The sequence below is a fragment of the Myiozetetes cayanensis genome, unplaced genomic scaffold (assembly GCF_022539395.1).
Source record: "Myiozetetes cayanensis isolate MyiCay16 unplaced genomic scaffold, myiCay2020 scf2-11, whole genome shotgun sequence".
NCBI classification, from domain to species: Eukaryota; Metazoa; Chordata; class Aves; order Passeriformes; family Tyrannidae; genus Myiozetetes; species Myiozetetes cayanensis.
The window spans coordinates 7,308,659-7,333,723 of NW_026087411.1; the positions used below are offsets into that span (position 1 = coordinate 7,308,659).

At 40.2% G+C, this 25,065-nt stretch overlaps 1 protein-coding gene across 2 annotated transcripts; it reads right to left on the minus strand.

Annotated features, from left to right (window-relative positions):
• Positions 1 to 9,795: 9,795 nt before the first annotated feature.
• Positions 9,796 to 23,675, minus strand: C1D (C1D nuclear receptor corepressor). 2 transcript variants are annotated; one of them, XM_050314626.1, is made up of 5 exons: positions 23,529 to 23,675; positions 15,059 to 15,205; positions 13,691 to 13,757; positions 13,163 to 13,218; positions 9,796 to 10,347 (listed from the first exon to the last, which is right to left on the minus strand). In XM_050314626.1, exons 2-5 carry the CDS (start codon positions 15,203 to 15,205, stop codon positions 10,171 to 10,173), a joined length of 447 nt encoding a protein of 148 aa, XP_050170583.1. In that variant the 5' UTR covers positions 23,529 to 23,675; the 3' UTR covers positions 9,796 to 10,170. The 2 variants fall into 2 exon arrangements, with proteins under 2 accessions (XP_050170583.1, XP_050170582.1); XM_050314625.1 differs by lacking the exon at positions 23,529 to 23,675 and adding an exon at positions 22,559 to 22,680.
• Between the last annotated feature and the right edge of the window lie 1,390 nt (positions 23,676 to 25,065).

A 25,065-nucleotide genomic window follows, 5' to 3' on the forward strand; every position in this document is an offset into this window, starting at 1 on the left:
ATTCATCTTGGGACTTGGCCAGTGTAATGTTATACCAATAGGTTGATTCAGGAGCAAAATCTTCAAAGAGACTCATTCTGCTGAAATTCCAGAGAGAAAAAAAGAATGACCAATATGCACTATGTGGATCAATGGGCTGTGACCGAAGCTAAAGGACTTGACTTTGCACTACTCCTAAATTCAGTGGAGAAACTGGGGTAGGAGGGGTGAATCATCAGAAGTTTTGCTCAAGGAATGTAAAACAGAGCACAGGGTCTGTTTGCCCCATCAGGATTTCATAACCACATAATACTGGTGAGTTAATTATAGTCAACCCTGATTTATTAAAAACAGAATCAAAATTCAGGCCTAAGGAAGCCCTTAAAATAAGTCTTTACTAATGCCTTATTATTTTTTTACGGTGTAAATCCACAGGAATCAGTCAGGCTACCCAAGATTTACAGCAGTATAAGTGAACTTCCCAGATAAAGTCATTAAAAAAAGGAGGTACTTGGGGCTACCATCCTTTGCTGGTGAAAACCAACATCATTCCATTAACAGAAGAACACCTACTTTTGCTGGGCAAAGCTGCAGCCCTTGATCATGTTTTCCCACCCACTGGGAAGGACACAATTCTGATCTGGATAGGACATTGCACAGATGTGCTCACCTCAAAAAACACGCCCAGCATGACACATCAGGCCGGGGAAGACAAGACAACACCTGCTTAGCCCTTCTGGTAAATATGAATCAGTTAATTCCCAAATAAATCCAAAAACAGCTCCTTGCACCAGCCGAGGTCCTGTCCTCCAGTCTGCACTTGAGAAATGTTGCCCTTTTCCACTCAGTATTTGCCCCTTCTCAGGATCCTGAGGGGAAGATAAAGGACCTAATCCACTTCTTGCTTCCACCACTGTAAATCAGTAGCAATCCTATCCATACAAGCAGCCTTCCACAAGTATAAACAGGTGTAAGTGAGAGTAGAAACACGTCTATAAACTCAGCTGAATTTAGAAGTCAGTGTATTACTTTACATTACGTGAGATTACATTACGTGTATGTGTACACACACATACATATACACACACACACACACCATTTTTAAAACCTCTCCAGGAAATCAGACAGAACGTAAGCAGAGCATATGGAAATTTAACTGCTTGCTCATAAAAAAGCTGCAAAAATCTGCCAAAATCAAAAGACGTGGTGCATTCTACTACACAGGCTTTTTAAAAAGAAGGTAAGAAAAGCAGCATTTTTCACCTGATGGGTGTAGCCGCAGTTTCACTTGCCATAGAAATGCAACATTTCTGCATTTTTAAAGATTTTGAGAGCTTAGGTTCTTTTTCAGTGCGTTTTTTGGTGGGGTGGGTTCCCCCGCCCCCCCCTTCAGAACCTCAGGAGCAGATTTCGAAGACTTTTTAAAATAAAAGCTCTTCTCGCCGCTGCCTCTTTGATGCTCCTTTGCTGCCACCACGTGGAAAAGGAACAGGACGGCTCAAACGTGCCGGAAAGCGCCTGGAGCCGATGCCATGAGCCAAAGGCCTCGTCTCAATCCGCTTTCTCGTTTTCCTCTCCCAGTTTTCCCCTCAGGCCCTGCCTGCCGGGACAGGGAGGTGACAGCCGCCACCACGGGGTGGTCCCCAGCAAAGCCACCCTGAGCAGCCTGGACAGCGCTCCCATCCATGGCATAAACTGAGGAAACAAACAAACAAACAAACAAACAAACAAAAAAGAAGCAGGGGAAATAACAAATACGCGATATCACAACACAGCCCATCTAAATAGGCACTGTGAGGAAGGGGCTCCTCGAGCATTAAATGCGTTTCCTGAGTAACATGCCCGGCCCTTTTCCTCCATACTGAGCTGCTGCTCCTCCTCTCAGTGACACAGGTGTGCTTAATATAGATAAAAGTGCAAGAAAAAGTAAATTTTTTTTTTTTTCATTTTCCTGTAGAGGAACTTAAAGATGGGTCAATATATGCTTGGACGCAAACAGCACCTGACAGGCCCGCTCAGGTGAGGTGAGGTGAGGTGAGGTGTCCCCTCAGGCAGCACCACCAACCCCTTCTTGCTGAGTTTAAGGGGTTTAAGGAACAAACATCTTTTTTTGCTGTGGACAGACGGTTTTGGGGTAGGGATGCTGCCCAGTCTGGAGGGGCGCAGAGGACTCTGTGGAGAGTGCTAAGGGAGACTATTCAGTGCAGATAATCCAAAGGAGCCCCACAATTCATGTTGGTTTCAAGGGGTATATATATGCTGGTCACCTTTGCTTTTAATTTAAACTAATTTAACCTTCTATAAGATGTTCTCCGTTTTAATACATCTTGTTTTTGTAGCAATTACTGTCATTTAGGTAATATCACACAGATGTGCCCGAGGAGCATGAAGCTGTGAGAAGCCCTGAAGAATTTCTGGCAGTATTTCTTTTGTTCAATCCAATTTCAGAGGCAGAAGTAGAGCCAACCGCTTGAATTATGTTGAAGGAGAACATAGGAAAAGCAGCTCAAAGACTGAAAAAGAGATGAAATGGCCTTTAAGCACAAAGGTGATTAAACATGAGGATTTACATGCCTTCTCTGTTGTGCTGTAATCAAACTGGGAAAAAAAAAAACTTACACAAGTAAGCTAAAATGAAGAAATAAAAAAATAAATAAAATAAATGAAGCATCAGATACACTAAAGAAGGAAAAATGGCAAACTTCTAAGCTCATGGTTAGCTGTTTCATTTTCCAGATGCCTTTCAAAACCTAAGCTCTGAGAAGTGTTCTGCAGTTACGTCAAAGAAATATTCAGATATTTTAGCAACATGGGGACCACAGATGTGTTAACACACACACTGCCAGCAAAGTCACTTTAGTTAACACCAGCAGAGAATCCACTTTTGGAGCTTTTGTTGTTTTTTGTTTTCTTTTTTCCCTGCTGTTGGTGGGACTCTATTCAAGCTCAGATGCTTGAATAGAGTAAATTGTTACTAATCTTTGCCAGCTGAGGTAATGACCACTAAGGTTCCTGAGGCCACAGGCTACACAAGGCAGGCTTTGCCTTAAACGACTTAGAACCTTAAATTCTTTTAGGACCAGATGAGCTTACCACTATGCATTAACTGAAGGTTTGGCTCAGTTATATCTTGGCTTTTTGCTTTGGGAATCTAAGTGCCATGGCATCAGGAAACTCTCTGCAAGTCACTATAGCTAATGCCAGAATCTGGCCTCTTGGCCATCTGAAAACTTATGCAAGAAAATCCAAGGGCAAAATCTGTCCCTTAATTGTTCTGGTAGTAAAACTTCACCTAGGTGAAAGAAGACCAAAAAAAAAAAAAAAAAAAGAAATTCCAAAATCATGTTGTTCCTGTTAAATTTTTTAAGTGGACCAAGTCTCAATCTGGCAGTTTGTGCTGGCTTTGGGAAAAAATACAGGTACATCCAGAAATATTAACCTATGCCCAGAAATTACTCATCTACCAAAATTCTTCTGTATAATTTTATATATAAGGAATGAGGTTGAATTCTTAGTCTTTAATGATCTGAGTGTCTTCCAGAAAATAGGACACTTCATTCTACAAATCCCAAGAATATCTATTAAAAAGAAAATGTTAAATGGACCAGACTTCATTTTACCAGCTTAAACATGAAAATGTTCCACATCTTAAAAAAAACCCAAACCACATCTCCCTTTACAAAAAACAAACGAACAAACTCAGTATGACAACTGTAACCCTTCTATTCTTTATGGTTTGGGTTGAGATAAAAATTAGTTTCAGATTTCTAATGCATTCACCATACTTACACACTGAAAAGAGTTCTTTCACTCACACTGGAGTTACCTCTTAGGAAGGTGCCATATGTGAATTGATTCCATCTGAGATAAAAGCATATGAAACGAAATGCCAGTATGATTATAATGTAAGTGAATCAGATACATATAGGAGCATCCTTTGGCTACATAAACTATTTAAAAATCTGAAATCCATAAGAAGCCACAGTAAAACAACACTGTTAAAAATTGCAAAGTTGTACTAGATCTGCAATTCTGCAGAGAATGTTACAGAGCCCTGTCATCATCTGAGATAAATTGGACATTAACTACAGAGCCCATATTCCTCCCTGAGCAATTTGTGGCTTCAAAACTTTGCTTGGAGCTCACTAATGCTGATGACCATGCATGGGAAAACTGGAACACAAGCACATTAAGGGCCAGTATCTACCATTCAGTATCTGAGGTTTCTCCAGAGCCCTAATCTGGATAGATTTTCACTGGGATAACCTCTTTTTAACCTCCTTAAAATGCATTTCATATATTTACCTCAATGAAGGGGAGTTAAGATCTTTAGAAAAACATGGTCAGAGGTTTTAGCTAACATTCCAGTGTGGCCTATACTTTTTTACAAACCATGTTGTCCAACAACTGTAAGAACTGCTCAACCTTTCCGGGGGGTGGGGAATTCAGTCATGGCATAGACCCAACATGAAAAAGTCCAATATAAATAGTTAAAAGCTGGCAAAATTACAAACATCTGGGAATAGGACATTACCATAAGAAGGTGAGGCATGGGGTGGAAGTATCAATGGTAAGCCCTGTATATAACAAAAGGTAAACAAAGCTTAACAAACACTGTCAAAGCAGGGAGGAAGTAAGGAACTAACAGACAAGTAGATTTCACTAGAAGTAAATATTTTAGTGCTGGTGTTGTTACATAAAGACGTTCATACCCACAAAAAGCCAAATTCTCCATTCTTTCGTGCTGGATTTTTGCTACTGTGGCCTTAACGAAATCAAGAGTTAAACTGACCTAAAGCAAAGAGAATTCATCTTGTGATGTTACACAGAGTGTCCAACAATAGCATTTCAGTAATATGCACTTTGTATTCTGTTACACACCGAGAAAAGAACTTCCTGACCACCAGATCTGTAACACACAGGTGGATGTGTAATGTGTACATCCACAGACAGCACCTCGTGCCATTAACCGCCTTCAGGAAACGCTCTCTCCATGGAAACTTAGCAAGGGAAAACGTGTTTTGTCTTGTGTGTGACTTGGGAAGTAGGTTTGTCAGCCCAGGGCAACAAATTAAAGAGATTGTTTATGCTATGCAACTTGCCAGTGTTTGTTAGCAGGCGTTTTCTCCTTCCCACCTTTTAATAACGGGGACAGGAACTTTGTGTCTTTAAACAATGACTAATTTGTTCCCATGAGAGCAAAAAAACACTCAAGTGACAATGAAAATACAAGCATTCTAGAAAACCAATGCTACAATGTATTCATGAAAATGAGCATTCATATCAAATGAGAGAATATCAAAGACTACTGCTCTTTCAAAGAACTTTTTCACTTGCAGAACTCAGCAGCTGCTCATTTACTTTAACAGACTCTCTAACAGCAGCTAAGAATATGCCCCTAGAATTACTACTATAAAAGACTAAATTTGCAAGCACAGCTGAGTTTTACTTCTTTTCTGCCTATTTTGGAGCACTGTTACGCAATATATATCACCGTGAATTGGAGGTGATGCTTAGCTTGGAAATTATTTTGTTGTTCATATACTTTGGATATGCTGCCTAGGTACCTTTGATACCAAGACTGTCTTGATGTAAAGCTGGAACAATACAGAGCTGAATTAGATCCATTTTCTATCACTTAATATAGACTTTAAATTTGCCCAAGGAACGTGTCCACACTAGACTGAGAAGAAGCCTCTTGGCAATACTGAATTATCATACTGAATTGCTTCCATCCATTTGCTGGGGCTGCCAAATTGAAATGATGCATGTCAAGGCAACCCCACGCTGAAAAGTAAAAGATAGCCTCTAAATGTTCCATTTATAAAGCTTTTTATTCACAGTCAGATTTAGTATCCCCCCTGAAATATATCACTTTACAAATTGATACCTTGCCATTACAAGATTTCCACACCATATTCACTCAGCTTAGTAGTAAAAACAAGCTTTTGCTCTTTTCCCTTTGGTACAGCTGATGAAAACCGAGCAGTTCAAGGTCTGCTTCTTAGATCACCAGCACTAAGTATTCCATAGATCCGTAATCTTCTCCTGCAGGGAGGGTTAAAAGTCAGTAAAAAGGTAAACTGTTAGTTCTATCAGTGAAATATTACAAGTGCATCATATTGGAAAGCAGAAACTGAAGGGGAAAAAAAAACCCAAAAAACCACCACCCACTAATGCTAAGGATGTTAAGAGTGCTCTGCAAAAACAAAAGCATCCTTCTGGACTTTCTGAAAGTTTCTGCAATAAATATCACTCAAAGCAAGTTAGGACCAAAAATTACACTGTCACACCGCAGAACTTAAATGCATTTGCATGTCACTGTTTAGCTGAAGTTCTTCTCAACTTCTGAATTGCAACAAAAAGTTTGCTGCAGTTTCCTTCAACTCCCTAAAGCAGCTCTACATTACTAGCCAGCCATGTCTGATGAAAGAAGAAATCACATTCTGACCAAGCTCTTTCATTTTTTATGGATAACTCAGCACATATGCCAGCTTGTAGTAATGCTAAACAGGGGATTTTTTTTTTTTTCTAGGTATAAGGGTTTGGGGTTTTTTATGTTGCTTGCAGTAGAGGAGAATCTGCATGAACTGAGTCAAAATTCAGTGAGATCTTGCCACTTACACCAATATAACTCCACCTGTGCTTCCAGTTACTGACTGGATTTTGCTGTTCATGACTTCCAAAAGCCTTCCTGTGGTCAAGACCCAGTAGAAGCCTTGATCTAGGTCTCTTCTAGGGCTGCAGAACCAGGTCTTCACCAATTACTGAGTAAAGTACGTAATTTACTATGAAACACATCCTTGTAAAGGATTTCCCTTTACAATTGTAATGGTCTCAGCCCTGCAGTTAAAAACTGAATTTTAGTCTACCCTCTTAAACCTAAGAAAATTCTGAATTCTGAGAGAATTTTGCTTGTTCAGCTTTTGTCATTCCAGATAAATAAATTTGAGGAGATTTTCAATATAACTGCAACACTTACAGTTTTTTGACAAAGCTTCATGCTAGCATTGATTTTCAAGGCCAGAGAAATACAGGATGATTTAATAAAACATCCACTCTTAGTGATGTAGTTCTCCAGTAATAAAAAAACTGAAGGAGTAAAAAATGAGCAGCATTGATGTGTTGACTTCCCAAGTCATGGCCAGCACTTACAAGGGTGGGAATTTAAGTCCTAGTAAAATTCCTCCTTTGTTTACAGCTACAGTAAACTCTCTGTCAGAGAGATGTTTTCTAGGAGTAGATCTGCAGAAGCTTTACACAGCTGGGAGAACACCTAGTTTCTCATTTTGTGACGATAAAAAAATCTCTTTATATGGCTAGGACAGTTAATGCCAAATTGCTATTTTTATGCAGTTATTTGCCACCAGCACAAGTGGGATTTAAAGTCTTGAGTTGCATTTTCATTTCTCTTCTGAAGTGTTTTTTTCTTGTAAGCTTGGAAAATCCCCCATCCAACCTCATATCAAATTCTAGTCACAGCTGATAGCTCCACATGCTCTCACCAACCTCATCAGTTCCTTGGTGCAAAGACTAGAAGGCAAGAAAAGTTCCAAGAACAGGTTACCCATCAAATGCCTGTATCAAACCAAAATCTCTCACAAAATAATCACTTCAGTGATGTAAATAACACTTAGAATTCATGATCTTGTATTTCACGATCAGCCTCTTTCTAATAGGGCTGTTAGTGAATAACAAGCACATGGTGACACTTCTTAGTCTGGGGGGTGTGTGGGTTGTTTTGTGTCAGAAAAGCAAAGCCACAAATCCAGGCTATGAACAGCCACACTGAATGATTCAAGTCTTAAAAAAAAAAAAAAAAAGTTTACAAAATTGCATTTGTTATATCTACTTAAACTGCCCTATTACAAATGTCAAATACCTGTATATAATTAATTATTCCGGATGGACTTCCACCTCAGTAAGTCTTAGCTAATAGCTCTGCATTATTCTTGTTTAAACATTTACCATTGAAACCTGTGTACTTTACTGGACAATGAATTATGATCCTTTTCAGAAATTATCCTTTTAAAACAAAAGCTATAATTGAAGCTTAAGAGGAAAATCATGTAATGGAAACGTCCTTCAATCTCCTTTTAATTAACAGCTCTTTGCGTAAATACAAGTTGAGCTACTCATTTCCTCAAGACAATGCCTCTCAAAGTAGAGGATGTTATCTCCCAGAAAATTTCTACATTAAAGTGCTCTGGGGTTTGTGCCACTTTAGGCCACTTCTATCCTAATGTCTTCCCCCTTAGTCCAAAGAACACTCGTCCTTTCTCCTTTTTTTTTTTTATTTTTTAATAGATGGGTTTGAGATTAGCATTTTGAACCTCATGCTTTGCACATGCAGACTTCTACTTTCACAGCAAGCCCAGAAGTCTATTTATAATAGAAGATTATAAAGATAATAAGTAGAAAAATAAATATTTAGAACAGAAGTCTATTTATAATAGTCGAAGGCTGCCATTTGCAGTTTGAAAGGGGTACAAGACAGGACAAACAGACTTCCAAATAAACTCTGTCCAAACCTACCAAGAGAAGAACTTCTTTACCCAAGTGTGCCATCTTTGGTCAAGAACACACTTTGAGGCCTTTTGCATTTTTAACCTTAATTGCACACACACACACACACACACAAAAAAAAGAGACTTTCAAGTCCAGCAGCTCTTTTGTTTGGCATATCCATGACATTAACCTGGAGAAATAAAGCATTCTCATTTTAAGTTTCAACTGGTAAATGTTTATGGGCTTTTGACGTATACTCACTCAAGAAGTCCTGTGGATTTGAGGCAGCAAGGTTATGTACCTACATCAAAATATATACAAGTCAGTTCTCTTGTTAACCGTATTGTAGGAATTGCTATTTACTCAGAGTTTATCAGGAACAAGTAAATTCCAGAGACATGCTATGTGTTTAATAAACTTGTCAATTAACTTTTACTTTCAGATATACATTTGTAGATGATCAGTGAGAGAATAACCTTCATTTTAGTACCCAATTCAATTTAGTCCACATTCTGCATTGCACTGCTGCACTACAACGCTGTGAGGAGAGTAACCATCCACTGCACATCATTCATCTTGCAGCTATACTGGATTCTTCGTCCTTCTCATTTAGTCTTTAACATTTCAAAACCACTTTTGCGGACTGCTACCCAAACTGCAGTTTTGTGAACTAAACTATTTTATTTTTCCTCCATAAATAATTAGGTTACTGCTAATTGTCAAAGAGGCTTTGGGCAGATAATAGAGCTTTGCATTGCAGTGCATTGAGAACTAAACCCACCTAACACACCTACTTCCCTGAAGGGCTAAGCTTCACACTTTTGAGGAAAAATACAGTGTTTGCAAGAAAGACCAGTGGTTTTTATCACACCAGGGGACACTTTCCCTGATGAAGATTTGAGAAATACCAATGGATGACCACACTCCTACCACCTCAGAGCATATTTCTCAGAGCATCAGCAGTAAGGGACGAGCACCACAGCCAAAATTCCAGTCAAGTTCCTGCATGTGCTGTTTCCTAATAGCTGTCCCCAGCCTGCTCCTTTTTTTTGGATCCCACAAACTGCCCTTAGGGGATATCTAATTTTTCCATTGACTAGGCATGGGGGCTTAGAGTGGAATCCAGGCTGTTTGCTTGTGGCCCTTGAAGCTCTGTTTTCTCAGAGGGAAAAAGAAGGGAATATGGCACCAGTTCAAGTTCAGAAGCTGAAAAGGAAACAGTTTAGCACGGTGAATAAACCTTACAAAACTCTACAAACACAGCATTTCACACAATGCTCTTTCATAAACAACCACAGACTGGACAGCATTGTTTGAAACATTTTAATATTCAGGAGATTAAGGACATATAAAAAAGTGTCAATAAATCATTCGGCAGTAAAAAAAAAAACGTAATTCATAGGAACTGTAAGTAAAACATCACTAGTATTTATTACCAGCGAAGTGTATGTCAGGTCTTTATCATTTGGATAATGAAATGTCACTCAAACATGCATCCAATGGCACTTTTAGATACACATTCAATGCAATTGCCTCAGTGACAAGTGTTCTGGACAAAATACAGTCCTGTAAAATTCTTAAGTATAACTTAATCTGTTATACAGCACCTCTGTGAGATGCATGGAGTATGCAGAGCATTTCAAAATAAGAATTAGGTGTCCCTAATTTATATAAAACCGAGATTTAGTCCTTCTGTCTCTTTTTTCCTTTAGCAGGAGTTTTGGAACTATGTTCATTTTCAGCGTTTGGCTCCCAAAGTGCATTTTTTACAAATCTAGAAGCAGCTCCTTTATCGAGTCTGGATGCCTTTTTCTTGTCTGTTATTTCTTTGACCTTGTTCATGTATGTTCTTATTCTCTCCTAGGGAGAAAAAAAAAAAAAAAAAGGGAAAGTATATTTCAAACCATTCTTCCAAGATTGCGGCTAAAATGAATCAATGTGCAAAAGTTCTCCACACTGTACACTTCTATAATACCTAAAAGAATAGCATCATCTAAGTAAATAACTATACCAGGCTCCCTGCAAACTTTAGACATCCCCTTTAGCAGATTTTCCATCACAGGTACCTACCATACCATCTGCATGACATGCACTGTAACAGGAACACAGAGTCCTACAGAGATGAAGACTCTGCATCTCATCTACACTGAAATGAGAACTGTTCTTGCAAGCAAAGTTAGGAAATAAATTACTGAACTCAGTTTGGAGTTTGGCCTACATAAAGATGGCAAAATAATATTTAGATATGACAGATTTATAGATGAAATATACTACCTACTGTCTACCAAAAAAAAAAAGAAAACACTCACCATGTCCGAGCAAAGTCAGAAAGATGTTACAAGCATTACACACACACTACCCAAAAGTCTATGGCTTAAGATCCTGAAATGGTCAACGGGACTTACCAATGAACCTATTTAAGGCAGCCTGAAGAATTTCCAGCTGTACCAGAAGTTTCTTTTATGACTATAAATAACAGAAACAGTCTGCTTCCGCTGCCATTCCATAAATCAAGGGGATACTTTCTTGCCATCTTTGCCTACCATAGTCATTTGGTGTCTATGTGGGGGGTTTTTTTGAGTAACACATGGCTTGGGCTCAGCCCCACCCAAGTGTACCCTCCCAGTTTAACAATTCCCATCCTCATCTACTCCTGAAATAAATAAAGAAGATTAAGGAAAATTAGCCCCTCTAAGATGGAAATCTCCCTGTGCTAAGTGCCTGCTTCTCTTCACTGACTTGAGAGGACACTTACACTAACTCAGTAAACTATTTAACAGTTTGGTTGACAGATTTCATGTCCACATATATAGCCTAATATGGCCTTCAGGTGTAGGGCCTTTAGGTGTTAATGTAATACAAACAACAGTAACACACACTTACACAGACATGTAGCCCTTTACCTGATACCTGAATTATAAGTGTGGATTAACAGAACATTTATGGCTACTGCTAAAATAAATGTTGATGAGTAACCCCCACATTTCTCACCCAGCCACCGCCATCTCTCTGAATCTGGGACAAAAGCTACAAGACCTACACTGCAGAATCTGATTTTCAAGTCTTCAGTGATCATTGTAAGCAACTGCCAAAAACTTGGCCTCCCTGTCTGTGTCAAAAACACAGCTTTAATGAGGAGGGCTTTACAGGGTCTGAAATCATGATCGACTGTAATATTTCTTTGGTGGCTGAGACGGCTAATGAGAACAGATGGCGAACCTACATGTACCAACACGGGGAAAAGGGGCTGAAAAAATGTCAGTGTGACAAAAGAAATGAATTCTGATAGCTTGAATGTGAGTTTTATTAATACAGTTTGAATCCCTGTATGTACACAAGGAGAGCAATTCTAAAAACAAAACAATCCTGACAGAACGGTCCTTTTTAATTCCCTTTCCACATGAATAAGAACATCACAATGCTCTTGGAAGGAAGGAATGTGCATTCATTCACCTTGATGCTTGCAAAAGGAAAAAGAGAGCTGGATAAGAATCTAGGCTGTGATAATTCACTCATTCTTGGGAGTTAAAACGACTGGCAGTTATGAAGTAAAATACCAGCATAAAATACCCACAGCACAAGAGATAAAATTTTTTAGTATCACCAAATTAACAAAATATTCAGACACTATGTAACATAGCAGGAACAAGAAACTGACGGAAAGCTCATGAAATATTAACTGATGTATTTTTTTAATATGATACAGTCTAGACTACTGAAAGCCTCACAAATTTAAAAATAGAAATATTCTTGTTATTCAGGCTGGCTTTCCACGTTTCGCAGCCCTATCTCCCATTCCACTGGTTATGTAAGGATTACATTTAAGGTGAGCATTTCACGACAGCCTGGATTTAATATTTCCATTTACACAGGAATTAAAATGGGTAGCAAGAAGTTTTGATTTCTATTTTTTCCTCAGGCTGAAATTATTTGATATATTTTAAGTCAGCAGAATTTTCGAGATAGCCAGCCTTCTATACCGTAGTCATGCATCTAAATGGAATATAAAGACAAACCTAAAAGATTTATTATACGTTGTAAATATGTCACTAATGCAGAGTTACTGGACAATACACATACAACTGGTGCCAAAAAAGCTTTTAGCTTTGTTGCTGAACTGGATTCTTTACTGCTGAGAAAATGAATTAATGGAGGACTTGGAAGGGGGAGGGGGGGGCTCTTTCCCGTCTTCGCCAGTAAATCAACCACACTCTACTTTTAGAGTCATACAAAAGTAAGAAAAGGCAGCCTCGGAGATTAACATGATTCCAAGTATTTATAAGAAAAAAATGCCATACTGGAAGTTATAAATTATTATCAGACATGTAGCATTTTTCCATTTAACAGATACAAGTGAAAAGTTGCTCTGTTCAGAATCCAATTCTCAAACAAAGGTGGAAAAAAAGACAAGATAAGATGATATAATTCATCAACTTGTTTTCTTCTAATTTCAGCAGACTCTACGACTTTACTTTAAACAATACTGTTTGGAACTAAAAATATTACTTTCTTAATTTAGAGAGTCCAGCAGGGCATATAAATAGTTGTATAACACCATGTAGCATATGCATGCTATTATAGCAACATATCAATTTTAAACGTAGATATAAACATTTCTTAACTTCTATATGGGCTAAATGTCCTGACCAAGATGCATGCAGTGTAAAGAACTTACCAGTTCTTGTTTCACTGGATGGTCCTTTGGATTGATTCCCTGAGTAGCCAAGTATACTACAAGAAAAAAACATGATTTTTTTTCAAAACTGAAGTCTGTCATGACTGAGGGCCCAGTCAAGCAGTCATACAGGAAAACTGTAGTTTCCACATAAAATCATTACTAAGAATTGAAGCTAACTATGTTGTTAAGTATCTGGCAAACTACTATCATCAGATGTTGCAGCTAACCCCCACACACACCCGAACAACTAACATGATTAACCTTTCTGTCCTTAAATGGCCAGAAAAGGTTGCCACTAAAAAACAGAAACATCCTCGTGCATGTACAAAGTCAGCTTTTCTAAATACAGATTTTTGATTTGGAGTTTCAACATCATTTACCTTAGGGATGGCAATAATGTGGGTCCACAGGGTAACCACAAGTTTTTAATTATTTGGCTAAAACATGATTATTTAATGTTTGCAGCTGTCTAGGTGTTCAGATAGCAATCATAAATACTACTTTTTCCTCCTACCACATACTCACCCCAGAACATGGAATTCAATGCGTACACTGAAACCAAATCCAGCTTTGCTTGCTCAAGAGGATCTAACTAGAATGAAAAAAAAAACACCAAATCACACATTTTTAAGTAAGATGTGCACAGATTTTAGTAACCTGCACATTTTATAATTGTGAATGTATAAGTCAAAAAATACACACTGAAGGAGCACATTTTTGCACAAGTTGACTCACACTATGTTTATGCCTATTTCCATGCCATCACAGAATCATTCTCTCCTCTCCAAGTATTCTGTAATTTTCCCAGTCTGATGTTAAATGTCACAGTCCCACACAGCCAAAAGCAAAAAAAAAAATCTCTTGGCATGTAGCTCTTGGACTACCGTTCCCATAGCCAGAAATAAGTCCCTGTTTTTCCACTATAATTTAATTCAAAATAGCTGTTACTATCAATGGAAGGGGAAAAAAAAGTCCTAAGATTGCTGAAAAACTCAAATGTGAATATAGAATGAATGAATGTTAGCACTATATCGTGTGTTCAATGCATGCTGGAATATTTAGGGATGTAAAGCAAAGGAAGAATAAAGGTAATGAGGGTTCTTTTTTCCCTTGACTGTCAAAGTCAATTTATTATTTCAGTCCTACAGGATTTCCAGAAACTCTGATAACATCACTGTACAGCTCACTAGTTCTAACATGGATACTGTCAAAAGATCTGTGTTGTCAAGACTGTTTTCTTCATAATTTATTTGTGTAAGAAATCCTCCCAGGATACAGAAGCTCCCTCATGTGCTGGCTTTTTCTTGCCCTACAGAAAGAAATTACATGTTAGGCTTTAAATGTTAAAAGAGAGAGAGGCTTGTATGAAGTTCTCAGGCAGTACCTTTATGCCCTGATAAAAAGCCACAATTTAGAGACTTATGCTTATAACATACCTAGAGGAGACAGCTCAGGCTCTGCAAGTCTAGACTTCTAGACTCAGATCAATCCTCACTGCTGTCAGTTCACCTCTGTATCCCCCTGGGTGCACCAAGTTCCATTAAGTTTGTTGTGAAGAAGTCTCAGACAAAAACGCTGAGTGCCCTCTCTGCTACCAAAGAGCACTCACGTGCACTTCAAGGAAGGTCAGGGATAAGCCAGAATGTCCTCTGCCTACATGACTCACTGGTAAGATCATCACTTACTAGCTTGGAGGAGCATGTGTTTCTGTGTTTAATTTTGTAAGACTATCTGGATGTGTTAGAAACGTAAAGAGTTTCAAATAGCAGGTATCGAGGGTAGGAAGTGTTCACATTTGTTACTGAAAACCTAACAGACCCTTTTATTTCAGTTCAGGTTCCCAAGTATTCCTGTATTAACAAGGAAAAGGTTTTCAAAAGGTAAATTATTTACCTTCTGCAGAAGCTCGCTCCTGGAAACAGACATCATTGTCTTCAGCATCTCATCCACAGAACCGAGAGATTTTTCAAATGCTGCGAGATAATCATGAATTTCAGTGGGGTATTCTTCTGAGTTATTATCATCCTCTGACATTTCCATCTGCAAAGAGGAAACAAAACTAATAATCCTTTTCATTAGGCACCTACAGAGTCAAAAGACTGTATTTTACAATATGAGGCATTAGCATTTATTCATTAAACATTATAAGAAATGCCTACTTGTGAAGAGTTCTAGCAAGTAATGTCAACAGTGACACAGTTAAAGGTCCTATAATTTCAGGGATATCTCCTGCCTGCTCTGCAAAATGGCATGAAGGAGCATTACAAATGACATGACTGTAGTGCCTATTCTTGCAATGGTCCCAAAACAGTATTTAGCTTTTATGGTCTGTGATAGAAAGGAATTAGTTGCTTGTTTAAAAGAAGTGCTCCATAAATCACACTACATAAAGAGGTACACCAAGCAACAGGCAGGACACCAGGAAAAAAAAAAAAAAAAAAAAAGGGATATGGCTTCAGCCTGTCTTAGGACCAGACATTACTTCAGCTTTACAGTGGTTAATCAGCACCAGTTATGTCAGGGTCAGTTACATCTTCCAATGCTAAATTTAGCAGTTGGTCAAAAAAATTCTTCTTGTGAACCCTGTATCCAGTTTTCTGAATTCTCTAAAGGATATTATAATCTGCAATATAACTCTACCCGTAACAGAGCTGAGTTGATTCCGGGATTTCAGAATACTCTGGGTATCTTACAGCCACGTCAATGCACAGCAACTGGGAGGGAAACAAGACGTGAAAAATCCCAAAGCGCCCCTTTTTTGATCCCAGCAGTTATAGTGCCGTGGCACTGGTTACTGCCAAGCCACCTGCTGGCTTATAATCAATATCTTTAATTCCTCTCAAATCATAAATCCCATTATCTTCAGGATTTAGTGTTACTCAGGGCTACGTTATTTTCTACAACTTCTGTGATTGAGCAACAACTTTTGGAACGCTCTAAGGAAAGAAGGGAAGAAATATGCGATTTTCCTGCCCATTTGGTGAGCTGCAACAAGAACAGTGGGAGCACCTGGATCACTGCAGTCTTTCCTACTTAGGATGAGTGTGATAATCCCACTCCTCAGCTGCTGAGTACAGAGGGCAGGAACAGGAATTGGAGAGATTGCACTTTTTATCTATGAACACCAAGCCACGTGGTCAGTGCAAACAGCAAACAGCCATCATATCACTGGAGTTTGTCTTAGATAACGATTTTATCTTTCCCTTTTCCTGGCAAGAGCGTGGTATGTGTGAGAGAGGTTTCTTTTTATTTATACTGCCTCTTGGAGTCAAAAAGAAACCAGCATGGAGCTACTCAAGCCTGTCTGCAACTCCAGTTTCAACCACACCAGTGTGATTCCAGAAATGTGATCAGCCAATTAACAAGCCCAGTTTCACTGCTGTTGCTTGCATAGTTCAGAGTTACAATCCTACTCAGCTGCACGACTGTTCATCCTGGTCAGAGCTGGTTTTCAGGCTGAGTACAGAATCACAATGCCAACCACAACATGTGGAAGGTCCCCTCCCCACCCAGCACGTAACCCACACATGTAAATAATATTTCAGCCAGCTGCAGCAGACCTAAGCAAGAAAGCTGAGCTGGACCTACAAGATCCTGCCCACAGAAAGGCAAAATACCACTGCAATTATTTCTGACATTTACGATAACGCTGTGTTTAATTCTCTCCTGGCCACCTGCTCTATAATCACCCTTGTTAGGCTGATTAAAAGGGTTTAGAAACAATGTTTGTTGTTAACTTTTTGTCATATGATACAGCATTAAAAAAAAAAAACAAACAAACTCAAAGCAAGAAAAGTAACTAGATTCTCCCAGTTGTTAGTACATTTAAGTTTGGTCAGAAGGTGTCTGTCCATACACATTTCCTGTGCTTACACATAGAGGGAGAGAGATGTAATCCAATCCAAGAATAATCTTGCAGAGTTTACCATCACTGCAGCACTTAACCTGCCATGGTCTTAATTTGATGGACAGGCACGAACACAGTGATAAATTCCAACTTTACCCTCTCCCTTTAGCAGAGTATCCAGCACCAGCAAGAATAAAAAAACAACCAACAAAAGCCTGTAGCAGGAATGTGCTATCAAAACTAACTTGAGCTGTTTTACAGCAGTTGCAAGAATAAAGTCACTAGAGGATATTTGATATTCTTTTTAGACCAAGCTAGACCTAAAGAAAAAGACAGAAGAAGAACAGGAAGATAAAAGGAAAGATAACAGATACAGTTCAAAGTACATTTTGCTCTGATTGTTGTCTCATGAACCAGACAAAATGAAGCTTGTCCTCATATTACAAAGTATTCCCTTGACACTGTCAATTAGCAAGGAAAGGAAAACAAAACCATGCTTTGGATTTCAATTGACTTCATTGATAAGTCCACTGCTTCTGCCCAGGGAAGAACTTGTTGAATTTGTGTTTTCTGCTCATTTCAACAGGAACCAGCAAGTTCCTACTCCTGCTGTGTAGGGACCTCTCTCTTTTCATTACACTGTTGTTTCAGCATTACTAATCTCCAAGCAGGATATGTTACAGTGCTGGCACCTGCCAGCAGCGAGGCAGCCTAAAATAATTCTGATAACATGAAACCCAACTAGAGTTAGAAAACGTGTACACCGGAAACTCCACAAAGTTGTTGCTGCCAAAATCAATACACAGGTTGCACAGTCACACCTGCAGGATGACAAAGCCAGGGATGGGAGGAACTGAGACCACCTCAGTGATTCTCTAAACACACCTCAAGGCTCTACTGCCTTCGGTAGTTTTGTTTCAGCTATTAAACCTTCCTCAAAATTTTTCAAATGTTTCTCTATTTATTTCAAGAAAGCAAATATTAAAGTCAGTTCCTGAAGTTGGTGTTTACTCGACGGGTTTTCTGTTTTGAATTTACTGATTTTCGACCAGATTTTATTTGGCACAGAGATCCCACTTTAAAAATTAGGGATAGCAGAAATACTCAGATAAAAGAAGTAACAAAATCTTGCTGAGTAAGCACGTGAATAACGGGGAACTCTAAAGGAAATAAGACAGCATTTTCATTATCAAGCAGTAACACCTTTGATGCAGAACACATAACCTGCGGTTGTGTGCACGAAAGTAATACTTTACAAGATCTTTCATTTTGAGAATGCAAAGGAAAGTTCACAACCCATAAACATAAGAGAGAAGGGGTCCACTTTGATTAAGGGCACTGAGGCGAAAAAACAGTGATGAAAAATGTGGTATGACTTCATAACATCAATCTACCAGAAACAACTTTGACTTTTTAACCCTGAGCTCAAAAACTGCCATGTAGTTATTGGGGGAAAAAAAAAATATATATATATATATATATTTGAGGAAAAAAAAGACTTTAAATTGTAAAGGTAAAAAGCATTGTCATAAGAAAATTTATGCATCGCATTTAGGTCTGTTAAAAAATGTTCTACAAAATGAGTTTTTACACAGGTAGAAAATTTCTGGATATACTGAAATTTCTAAAAGATTCTGCATAAATTCTCACGTATTCAGAAACGTGACTACATTTATGTAAACCTATGCTTAGAAAACAACAAACACCTTGTTTTCTTTGCAGTCAACATATCAATACACATATAAACCAGAGCAAGTAATACACTGGAACCACAAAAAGGGAAGGGATGGACATTATTAATGAACCATAGAAAAGACAGAAATATGAAAAGGAAAAAGAGAAAATATGTCATCTTCTGCAGACTGTATAAAGAAGACCAAACAGGTGACAACCAAAAGCAGTTTGCTGTAGTATGAATGTGGCTAATTGGTCTAAAATACAACCAAATTCAATGCTGTATTAAGGAATTTTAAATAAAAATAAAATACAGATGGTTATGCACAATACAATTAGCAAATCTGCCCATCTTTACATTTATCTTCCAGAAGAATGAAAAGAACTGCAGACCTCTGTTAAGAAAAGCACACCCATGACTGGCATACAAAGGTAAGAAAAGGAAAAAGAGAAACTGCCTAAAAGCACGTGGCTTTTATGAATATTATTTTAAATATATCTGGTGCTTTAACACAAGCCTTAGAAAGTAATTGCCAGCTGGCTTAAAAAGCAAAACCAAACCTCCTTTCCTGCCCAGCCCCACAGCTAAACTCTGTCATACTGAAAGACAAAAACTCTAATTAGGCCCTGGGTACCTCTATGAGAGATTCTGCTGAAGAAATATGGGGAAAGTAGTGGAAGCTACATGCGCCTGTCAACATGGCAATAAGAAACCCCTAAAGACAGAAATAAAACATGCTCAGTGTTAGTGTCATGCACGTGGCTTTCAACTGGAATTAAAATTGCAAGTTCAGGAGAAAAACTGTGTATTTGGAACATCATGTAACGTGCAAACCTAAGACAAAAGTAATTTGGCATTTTAAGTACTGCGACTCACTTCACACTTCATGTTTATTCTTACAGATTCCCTAAGCACTAGAAGGCCTTGCCTCCATACTGAGCTCAGATCTTTTATTTTTTCAGATTATTCACCTAACAAAAATCAGATTAGAGACTTTCCTCCTTCCCGTGGATATTTACAAATTACATAGAGAGAACCAAAACCAACTGGAGAAAGCCAAAACAAACCCCAAACCTTTTGCTCAGGGCGTACAAAACCCGCCTTCAAAACAAACACATTAGCAACATCAAGAAGACAGACCAACTCTGTCAGCTCCTGGAAAACTGGCACTGCTCTCCCTCTTGCGAGTTCTGACTCAGCCTGCAGTGAACACAGTGGATGTGCAAGCACAGCAAAGGTGTCCCCTCTGCTCTATGCCTCTGAGAAAAAGTCTCTTGAGCTTCAAAGGATTTGCAAAGTTTATTCTGATCTGTCTTAAAAAGAGATTAAAATTTAAAGGGAGGGGATAATATTTTTGAGGCTGACCTACACTTCAGCCCATGGTGAGTATCACATGAGAAAACAATCCAAAACCACCACAACCTCATCTATACCCACACAGACCATCTCTGATGTAAACCTTCAGCTTGATCTTCACAATTCATAAAGCATTTTTACTCTCTGTAATCAGCTGTCCTAGATTCCACATCTTTGATGGCACAGTCATTTCCCTTTCTGAACAAAACCAATATAACCCGATTCTTGTTCAGCTCCAGCCTCCAACTACAATGATAAAACCATCTTTCTTTAGGTATGTCCAGAACACTCCTCTCTGAGAGGTTTTCACAAAAGCTCTCACACTCAGACTATGCTGCCACAGCTCAGTTCAAAGGCTGGGGCTCTAAAGTGATCCTAAATTTGTATGTCTAAACTGGTCTTTAAAAAATACACTTTTGGGTGCAGTGAAGCTACCAAGTTCTTGTACAGCAAAAGATGGTCTCACTGGACAAAGCAGTTCACACACAGTGGGGACAGCAATCAACACTGAATACTTCTGTCCTACCAAATTTGCAGTGAACAGAGAAGTGCCCTTCTCCAGTCTGCAGCTCCTGTATGCTCTAAACCATGGAGTTTACAACCTCTTCTAAAATTTACTGCCACTCTCCATTAGTATCAGCACCACGAATATTCACAACTAAAGCCAAGGAGTTTTTTATTCCTTTTAAACTGCTGACCACCTGCTTTGTTCCCTTTAGCCACCAGTTCCACAATGCATGAGAAAGCACTTCCTTTTACCAGAACTTAATTTCCTGTACTTGCATTTTGTGCAGCACCTCTCTGTACAGTTTTGAACAGCGACCTCAATGTATTTTGGTTGTTTGCTATCTGACTGTGCTAACAAGACTCTGACACCATTAAAAGCATATTTACCCATTTCTTTGGTTGAACATAACACAGTAACTGTGGGATGCTGTGTTCTAAGCACTGTCTTCTTAGAACTTATCTCACTAATGCAAGAAAAAAGAGGCAAAAATCTTTTCTAACTGTATCCTAAAAAGAATTTGAGAGCTGATAACATGATGGAACTTCTACAGAACAGCATGCATGGGAAATACTGTCTGTGTGATGGGGTAACTAAGCATGTCACATATCCCAAGGCCCTGCAGAAAGCCTCACAGCAAGCGTGGACGAAGGATGGAGAAAGAGCTACAGTGAAAATAGAGAGCTCAGATAGAGGTAATCAAGTCTGCAACCTCAAATCTTTCACAGTCTGTTATCCCATCCCCTTGGCACCATCTTTCAAGCTTCCCTCTCACTGTTACCACTCAAGCAGTCACCTGTGTTTCTTCTTTCTCAGCTGCCTTTTCCAGCTCTGGTGCTGCCACATGTACCAGCAGCTGTGGTGGCCAGTACCATTCCAGTGCACTGTTTAATTATTTAGAGGAAAAGCAGACCCCAGATGATTCTAAAAATTTTAAACCACTTCAAAGAGAAAGGCACTTATCAGCAAGGTTTGTGTGACCTCTGCACTGCATTTCTGACAGGAAGCCTAAACATTCCACCAATTACTTTCAAGTTTCTCACATTCTGGAGCAGAGCCTCGTGTCGAGCATTTTCTGTTTTCTTTAGCAAGGGTAACACTGCCATGGGATTAGCAATATCCAGGTATTTTAGACTGAAGTGTTCCTTTATATTTTTAAAACCAAGAATTGTGCCAGACACCTTTCAATTTTGATGTTACAACCCAGATACCCCACTTCTGTTTGTCTCAGAAATGAGGCCTTCTAATTGGCGTAATGTAAAATTTAATTTGCAAGCCAAGTTCCCTTCTAAGCTTTGCAGTTAGAAAGCCGTGACAAAGCGTAAGGAAGGCAACATTTTCACCTTTGCAGCAACATGACAGAACCGGAACAAGACCTATTTTGTCGCAAAGTACTCGAGCTCAGTAGTTTTAAGCACCACCTGCCTTTTCTGTTAGGGGAAAAAGAGCGCTGCTGAGCTATTTTAGCCACGGCCTATGCGTGCAAACTGTGTCTTCTCTTCGAAAAGAGCACTCCTGTCACGACAGTTAAGAAGTTCTCGAGGCTCCTCAAGTCGCAACACTGTTTTTAACAGGAATATAACAATTCACTGGCTACAGTACAGCCATCCTTAAAAAAGCCTGTAGTCCATACTCTCTTTTTCATGGACGGGTAAGGAAGCCATGCAGTAAAACACGTCACGCCATGTCATGCCATGTGCACTAAAAACAATCCAGGCCAGGCTGGATGGGGGCTCTGCGCAACCTGGCCTAGTGGAAGGTTTCCCTGCCCACGGCGGAGGGGTTGGAACGCGACGATCCTTAAGGCAACCCTTCCAACCCAAACCATTCCACGACTCCACAAACCGCGTTTATCACGCCCCCCCCCAACCCCCAGCGCGCCCCGCTTGTGCCAGCCAGCGGCCCTGCCTCCCGACAACGCCAAGGCCCTCGGGAAAGCCCTAAAACCCCAGGAAGCTCCTGGGGACACACACCCCCCCACACTGGGGGGGTCTCTGTCGCCGCTCTTACCTGGGGGCAGTGACCGAGCCCCGCGTGGGGCACTCGGGGGCAGCAGCGGCGGGGCGGGAGCGGCGCCGGCGCCCGGCGGTGACGCCACGGGGCGGGACCGGGATACGGGAAAGGGGGAGGGATGCGGGGAAGGAAGGGCACAACTATCGTAAATAGGGTGGCGGAGGGTTCGAGAACGATCGGAAGATTATACAGCTGGCGTGGAAATTGGTGTAAGTCAGTCCCTGAGCAGCTGCTGTATAAGCGCACGGCTTATAAGTGGTGTTCGGATAACGGCGTGGGGTGAAAGGGAAGAGAGGAAGAAGAGGTGGATTGATGGGGAGGGAGCGGGGGAGAGAGAGAGAGAGAGAAAGAAAGATGAATTAAAGAGGGGGAAGAAAAAAAAAGACGGAGAAGAAAGAAAAAAAGAGAAAGAAAGGTGAGTTAGAAGGGGAGAGGGAAAAAAGGAAAAAAAGAGAGGAAAAAAAGAGAAAGGAAAATAAAGGAAAATAAAAAGGGAAAAGGAAGGAAAAACGAAAAGGACAAGGCAAAAGGAAGATAAAAAAGAAAAGGACAAGAAAAAAAAAGAAGAAAAAGGAAGAAAAAAAGGAAAAGAGAAAATAAAAGCAAAAGAAAAAAGAGAAGAAAAAGAGAAGTTAAAAGGGGGGGGAGGGAAGAAAAAGAAAAAAAAATATAGATAAATCAGTCGCAGTTCTGGTTCCAGCATCAGTCCAGCTGGTGGGATGTCCAGGGCCCTGGGGGGGCACCACCTGGCCTTGGTGGAGTTCCTTTTTAAGGACAAGTTTCTCTGCCCTGAAGAGGTTTCTCGCTCTCTAGGCAAATTATTTACCATGCACAGTCCACTCTGTCAGACCTTTCTGGAAATGAGTCCGAGGGCTTTGGGGATCTTGAGGCATCTTGAGCCCCCCTACAGTACATGCCCAGTTCTTGGCCTCATTCCTGCACTGGGGCTGTACCGTGTTGTGCTTACCTCCAGGAATTACAACAAGGATGTTTGCCCCAGAGCTGACGATTCAGTCCTTGGTTGGCTCCAGAGCCATCCGGTTATCAGTGTTTGAGGCACACACATTAGTCCATTGTCTTCCAGGATTCTACAGTGGGGAGGGAGATGCTCTTCTGAGGCAGAAAACACGTTTTCCAGTCACCATCTCCTCTGGGTGGAGGAGGTAAACAGCTGGCACGACACATCTCCAGCTGTTCCCAAGCATTCCCAGTTGCTTCCTGGAAAAAGGGAGGCACAAACTGAGTTTAGAGATGGTGCCCTAATGCCAGACATCACACAGAGGCATCCCAGAGTCAGTGCCTGTTCCTGCCTGAGGTTGCACATCTTTGCCTCACCCTCAAGTGAGGGTTGGTTTCTAATGGTTCTGTTTCCCACTGTGTTTCTCCTCAAGTCCAGAGGAGGCCACCAGTATGATTAGAGGGATGGAACACCTCTCCTATGAGGGAATTTGATGAGCCTGGAAGAGAAGGCTTAGGTGTGACCAAATTGTGGCCTTCCAGTACCTGAAGGGAGCCTGCGAGAAAGATGGAGAGGGATTATTTACGTGGACATGGAGTGAGAGGACAATGGGAAATGGATGCAAACTGACAGAGAGTGGGTTCAGATTGGATATAAGAAAGAAATTCTTGACTGTGAGGGTTGTGAGGCACAGGCTGCCCAGAGAAGCTGTGGGTGCCCCATCCCTGGAAGTGTCCAAGGCCAGGTTGGATGGGGCTCTCAGCAAGCTGGTCTAGTGGAATGTGTCCCTGCCTATGGCAGGGGGGTTGGAATTAGATGATATTTAAGGTCCCTTCCAAGCCAAACTACTCTATGATTCTATAAGATTTCAGCAAATAAATCCAGGTTCAAAATGCAATGGATAAATAGTTTTCCACTGCAAGAGCTGGCCAACTGGATGATGGTACCAACACATCTGTGGCTCCCAAAGATAAGATCTGCATTTTACATGTTTACATTCTGATAAAAAGTAAAACAGAAGCCAGTATCTGCATCAAAAATACTGCCATTACTTGCCAAAGATCTTTTTCCGTCTCCTTTCTGTTCACAGTCCCATTTGAAGCTTCTTGTAGCTCAAGTCTGCAGCCTGTCTCCTCCAAGGCAGATCAAGATAAGATCACTGAAATGCTTCAGGGAAGAGGGCCTGCTCTCAACTATAGGTTCTGCAGGAGTGTGTATGTGGCTGATTAAGTCGTGGCTGGTTGCCTGAAGGGAATGTGCTGAGCTGGCTTGCTCAGTATCAGGGTTTCTAGAGGAAGAGGAAAACACGTCCAGCCTCGAGGCTGGGGAAGGTGGAAGTGTATGTGTGGAGGGAACAGGAGTAGAAGTCTGGGGTCTTGTCTAGCTTCAGTGCACCTCCCTGCCCCTTCAGTGCAATTTAAAATACTGCAAAAGTGAGCTTCCTTTTAATAAGCTGGTTTACATCTAAGTGCTATACTGTGTTATTCTAATTAAATCAGTATGAACTGCAAATACGAGTCTCCCTACTCCCAGCTGGAAGCCTATC